Source organism: Hydra vulgaris, chromosome 08 (assembly GCF_038396675.1).
Source record: "Hydra vulgaris chromosome 08, alternate assembly HydraT2T_AEP".
Lineage (NCBI taxonomy): Eukaryota > Metazoa > Cnidaria > Hydrozoa > Anthoathecata > Hydridae > Hydra > Hydra vulgaris.
The window spans coordinates 30,800,436-30,806,722 of record NC_088927.1 but is presented as its reverse complement, the minus strand read 5'-3'; the positions used below and the strand labels follow the sequence as shown (position 1 = coordinate 30,806,722).

At 28.1% G+C, this 6,287-nt stretch overlaps 1 protein-coding gene across 1 annotated transcript; it reads right to left on the bottom strand.

The window, feature by feature from the left end:
• Positions 1–4,381: 4,381 nt before the first annotated feature.
• Positions 4,382–5,590, bottom strand: LOC136083232 (uncharacterized). The gene has a single exon (XM_065802633.1). The coding sequence runs from the start codon at positions 5,588–5,590 to the stop codon at positions 4,382–4,384; it is 1,209 nt and encodes a 402-aa protein (XP_065658705.1).
• Positions 5,591–6,287: the final 697 nt, after the last annotated feature.

The window sequence follows — 6,287 nt, the reverse complement described above, 5'->3', positions numbered from 1 at the left end:
CACGTGGTATTAGTTTAAATTTTATAGCATTTGTTTAATAAGACTGTTCAGGATAAGTAACTACTTCACGTGTTGACAAATTACTAAACAAATTACACCAAGAAAAAGGAAATCAGTTGTCGGCACGAACAGATTTTTATCATTTTTCCAAGATAAACATTTGTAAATTTGGGAACTTTTTTCGTGTAAACAAAGTTCCATCAATAATAAAATAGATCTGTAAAGATAATTTTAATTTAAATTTCATCAATAATAAAATAGATCTGTAAAGATAATTAGTTCCATCAATAATAAAATAGATCTGTAAAGATAATTATAATTTAAAAAAGTAAAGCGAAAAGTAAAAATGCTTAAATAAAATTTTTAGTCAAGGTCTGGTTTCATGCAACTCCTTGGTCCTTCATTCACCAGCCTTAGTTTTGTGTATTTTTTGAGTATTATTTCCGATATGTCGCCATTTTTTGCCTCGACTACTCTATAAGCTCCATAATATATATTCCACTGAGCATTGTTTTTTAGTAGGTGTATTTTCTAATAGGCTTTTTTATAACTCGTTTGATAATGCAAAACCTTTTAAAAAGTTATTCAAGTTAGTCAAGGCACATAATAACCCATTTGTTTTTGTCAAATAAAAATTAGTTTATATATAGCTGGTAAATCATGCTATGTTAATATTAAATACTTAGTTATTCTTGCGGTTTGCCATAAATTGGTTTGCTAAATTCTTTAAAACTGTGACAAATTATTTTTTTCTTTATTGTATTTATATTCATTTTATGTATGAGTTATTTATCCTTAACTGTATATATTTCTGTTGTTAAACATAAAAATAAAAAATTCTATAACATTCATAAACAATAAGTCTACAGCAATGTAGTAGATGGTGTAGTTCCCTGGACATGAAACCAATATTCTCTAAGTAGCTACAAAACTAGTTGATATTTTGTATTATTTGTTATATCTCTAGTTATACATGTACTAAAGTAGTTAAGTAAATGATCTCAATTTCTATATTATTATCAGTGTTATTTCTTAAAATATAAGGAATATCTAGCTATATAAAATTAAACTTAAAATCTGATTCTATTGTAGCCATTCTTGACGATTTTTTTATTATTTAAATAAACATATGTAACTTATATCATTGTATAGAGCTTGACTTGACTTAAAAAACGAGGGGTCATTCGGCCTTTGAAGTTAAGCGGATCTAAAGTTATTGAATTTTTTGTAGTGCAATAATTGATGATTTTTTGACGAAAGGTATAGGGCTTGAGTATGGAAAATTTGCATTGTATTGGCACCGAAAATTTGCATTATGTCACGCAAAATCAAAACAAAAAACGTCATAAAATATGCGAAGGAAGATAGTTATATATATATACATAGTTTCTATATACAAATCCTTAGAACCTATTCTTCAAGAAAACATAAATAAATACTTGTTATAAAAAGAGGAAAGAGTAAACTTGCAATTTCCACCTGGACACTTTTAAAAAACACTTTTTTTTTTCTATAAAAATAAACCTTGAAGTTTTGAAACGCTAAGAACTAAAAATTTATGTATAAAAGTTAAAAAGTGTGCACATTCCATTTGATTCGTCATCCCTTTTTTAATGTATACGGAAAGTTTTATAAAAATTGGATGTGTTTTGGTACTAAGGAATCCTAACCTCTAAAAGCTTTGTTTTAAAAAAATGTTCCCGCTACGAGCTTTTTTCTTAAAAGTGGTCTTAAGATATGGATAAAATTTAAATGAAGCCATATAAACCATAGTACTTTCTATATATGACTGGAAAGAGGTTGAGTAACACTAATTGATGCAAAAAACCTTAAGGTGTTTGCTTAAGCATACAAAAAGATATAAGAGAGTAAAGTTCATGAAAGTTACGTGTTTTTTTTCAAACGTCAAATGTTTTTCGTTGAGCCGTGGAATCGCTATCTATTGCTGTTATCTTGAATAACTAAAAGGAAGTTGATGTAACTGGTTAGACGAGACCAAAAGTTTTCGACGAATCCGACAGACTTTATAATTTAATTTCTATTGTTTAAAACAAAAGATTTGTAACAATGCGCAATGAGCATGGTTCGCAAAAAAAAAAAAAAAAAAAGGTTGCAAGTCCATCTCTTATAGGCCATGCTATTACCGATATTTAGTTTGATCATTCGGCAAATTAAGATGTTATTATAATTATTAGCAAATCTCAGCAATTGATATATATATTCTTATATCCAGCAAGTATAATTTTTAATCGGCAATTATTCTTACGGCAGTTTTCAACTTACGACCTCCCCCCCCCCCCCCTTCCCCTGAATACTAGCGAATATACTTAGTCTCTAAATATTTAATTTCATATAAGCGATAAGAAGTACCAATTTATTAACGCTAACTTCCATCATTTTTCTCAACAAGCTTGAAATTTAATGCGAAAGCTTATATATGCAACGTTATCATTACATTCATAATTAAAACTTTATCATTTTCTCATTTTTTCAACGTACGGACAAATAAGCATAGAATTGCGCTTAAATTGGTTGGCGTATTTAGGTTATGTTTGTTACATTTTAAGTACATTTAAGCTTCGGCAATTTATTTATTCTAAAATGCATACCAAATGTTAAACGTATTAATAGAGTTTTCAAAATGCAAAACATTTAATAGCATTTACCGAGAGGCTCATCGTCCGCATTTAAAAATGCAACTTCCGCAATTAAATCGTGTAAAACTGTAAAATAAACATTCTGTTAAATGGCAGCGGTCGCTTTATCAAACTAGAAAATTTCTTATCACTTTTTAATTACTTAAAAAATGCAGAATATCTATCATTTTAAAGTACATTTTCACTTTTTGTTAAAAAAAAATTAAGTTACGATATATTTTTCCCAAAATAGTGTTGTTTTTTTTGTATCAAAAATTTAATTTTTAGTCGTATATAAACTCATTTAATTATATTAAATATGACTGTATACTAGGCAGCAGCAATTTTTGGCTTTAAATTGCTTCAAGCTGGAATAGATAGTTTGTTAGAAAATAAGAGTTTTAGCGTGAAAAGTAAGATCTAAAGTTAACTAGAAGCAATCTTATTTAAAAAGTAAGTTTGAAATATCAACTTAAATGAACCGCATTTAAGACGCCATTTTTAGTAGAATTATAAAGAAAAGGTAAGGTTAATGAAATCATTCATTATGAAATATAAACTTGGGTGGGTCATAATTAATACATGAAAATGTAAAATACATTTACAAATGTAAAAAAACTTAAATTTAAATAACATAGAATCGGGAAGACTTGCTACGTTCATATTTTGCACTTAGTTTTATAGTCTAATTAAGCAATTGGTTTTTCTAAAAACAAAATTGAAAATCGGATAATGATACTTTGCAAAAAATTGCGATAATTGTAGCCTAGAAACATAAAAGCCCTCAAGTTTCTGGGGTCCCCCCCCTGTCCCAAACATGAGAGCAACAACTTTATAAAATCATTTTTTAAACATGTTGCAACCTTGTTTGATTGTTTTTAAAACAAAACAGTTCAAGTTCTAAATTTAAGAGTTTTTATTGAAGAACAATAAAATAAATTCAAAAATAGTTATTACAACAAGATATTTCCGTATTACATTGATTAAATTGCACCAATTTTAAACCAAATTAAAAAATTCCAAATTTTCGTACTAAAACATCAACATTTGAAAACATTCAGCCGTCATCCTGTTTCGCTTAGCATACAAATTGTTTAATGCATCAGAAAAAAGGCTCTCACTTGGTGCACTGGTAGCAGGTGTACATAAAATCATCGTTGAAATGCAATACAATATTGGAAAAACATATTGATTTTGATGCCAAAACTCTAAAACATTTTGTTCGTGCACTGACAATCTTATATATTCACTGATTTCTTTTTTTAAATCTAAGGTTACATTTTTGTCACTATCACTTCCGGAATCATCTTCTTCATCCTCAAATGACAACTTAAATTTTTTTGATTCCTTTGTCACCTTTTTAATTGGAATTATTTCACCAACTCTTTTTGAGAGATAAAAATCTGACAAAAATTCTTTCACAATTTTTAAATATTTCTTTTTTTCGTACTTTTCAAAGAATTGAAAACTTTTATAATTTGGATCCAAAAGTGGCACACAATAAAAAGGAATTATTCTCTAATTCATAAGAATCTTTGTAAGTTTGTAAAGATTCTAACAAATGTGATTTCAATATTACAATTAAAGGAGGAGTCTCACTTTTATTCTTACTCAGCTGCTTCTCAAGGTACTTTATACTTGGAATAATTAAAGAACACGTTGCATACCTATCGCCAGATAGTAAAACACTTACATGATTACTGCTTAATAAAGCATTTACCGTTTCTTTTAAGTTAACCATTTCATCATTGTTGTTTCGAATTAAAGATATCTTTTACGTAGGAGTGAAGCTTAAGCTTTCGCTCTGCCATGAGAAACGTAGAGTGCCAACGAGTTTTTACATCTTGAATCAAATGAAGTATGTGATTTTTTTCGACACCTTGTCGTGTTTGACTTTCCTCTAATAAATCATTAAGTTGAGAAGAATGATTGAAAGATGTAACAGTTTTCCTGCACTTAGTTAATGTTCTTGCAATGAAAAAGAATTTAGACGAAGTATCTTTTTCACCTTCTCCAACTAAATCTATGACATTTTTAACAACTAATTGCAAAACATGTCCCATGCATCTTATTGGTTGAATGTTTAAACAAACTTTTAAAGAATTTAGACAGTTGCGTACGTTACTGGCGTTGTCTGATACTATACTCATTATTTTATCATCTACTTTAAACTTTTCTACGATTTTTAGCAAAGCCTCTTTTAAATTATCTGCATCATGGCGGCCATTAAGGTATGCAAAGCCCAAACAAAAACTGATGAAATTTGTTTTGTCAGAAATGAAATGTGCAGTTGCAGATATATAACTATAGTTTTGACAAGACGTCCATCCGTCAGTAGTAATAGATAAAACTTTAATTGATAATAATTTTGATTTCAAAAGTTCAACTTTTTCTCGATATAAATCAGTTAAAAGAGATCTTAACTTTTTTCGGCAAGGCACTTTATACTTTGGATTTAAACACAAAACAAATTCTTTAAATGCACTACTTTCTACCAACAAAAATGGAAGACAACAGGCAATAATGAAAATTAAAAGAGCTCTATCAATCTTATCGCTAACTTCTTTTGACAAGCCACTCATAGTTCGTTTTTTTTTCGGCGTTATTATTTTGTGATCATGTTCAAGATGGTAATCTAATATACTCTTTGATGTTTTACAAGAGTACTTTTTAGGTCTGTTATTATTACATTGATTGCATATCCATTTTGATGTTTCCTCCTCGATTGAGTAATATTCGTATGTAGTTTTAGCTGCTTCTTCAATAGACTGAGCATCAACTTCAATTTCTGTTTGACCGGATGAAAAACTTGAACTTCTTTCGCTATCGTTATGATCTGCAGGGTTTTGTTCATCTATAGTCTTTCTTTTATCCAATCTTTTCTTCGTCAGATTCATCAAATCAGATATTGGAGCAGCATATTCAATTGGAGAAGACGTATTATTTTTTGACATAGTTTAAAAATGCAATTTCTTAAAGTAAATTTAAATATATATTTGAGAATAACGGTTTATCTAATATATAGCGGGAAACCATTACTTTGAGGTGTCAGTTAAGACATTCCTTAAATTTTGTTGTGTTGAGAAATTATATGAACATAATATGAATTAAGACAAATAAATCAACTTAAAGACATTCATTAAAATTTATTGTTTTTAAGAAATTTAAAATACGTAATATAATTTGTGACAATTAGGTAATAAAAATGTTTGTACCTAGTATTGCCTCACATTTTCTTTCATTGAATTAAATAAAAATTGGTTTGTTAGTAGAACAACTCCGCCAAAAACAGCTGATATTTTATACCGAATACATAATTAGTTATTAGCATTTTAATAATAATTAAAAAAAAAATAAAAATTGAGAGTTAAAACAAGATATATATTCAATTACACAATATAGAAATAATAAAAAACATTAATTGCGTAACAAATTGTTACGCAATTAATGTTTTTTATTATTTCTATATTGTGTAATTGTTACTAACAACTACAATCATATTGTCGTCACTGTAAAAACTGCGTTTTATGAGTGTAGAACAAAATAAATTAGGTATTATTACCTCAAAAAATGATTGCTGGTATTATATAAAAAAAATCCGAAAAAGCTTCTGCATACAACACATTTCAAAAATATGGCACCATTTTTTTT

What these genes read in the sequence shown, in the direction of transcription:
- LOC136083232 (XM_065802633.1), bottom strand. Translation starts at nt 5,590, where the DNA reads ATGTCAAAAAATAATACGTCTTCTCCAATTGAATATGCTGCTCCAATA.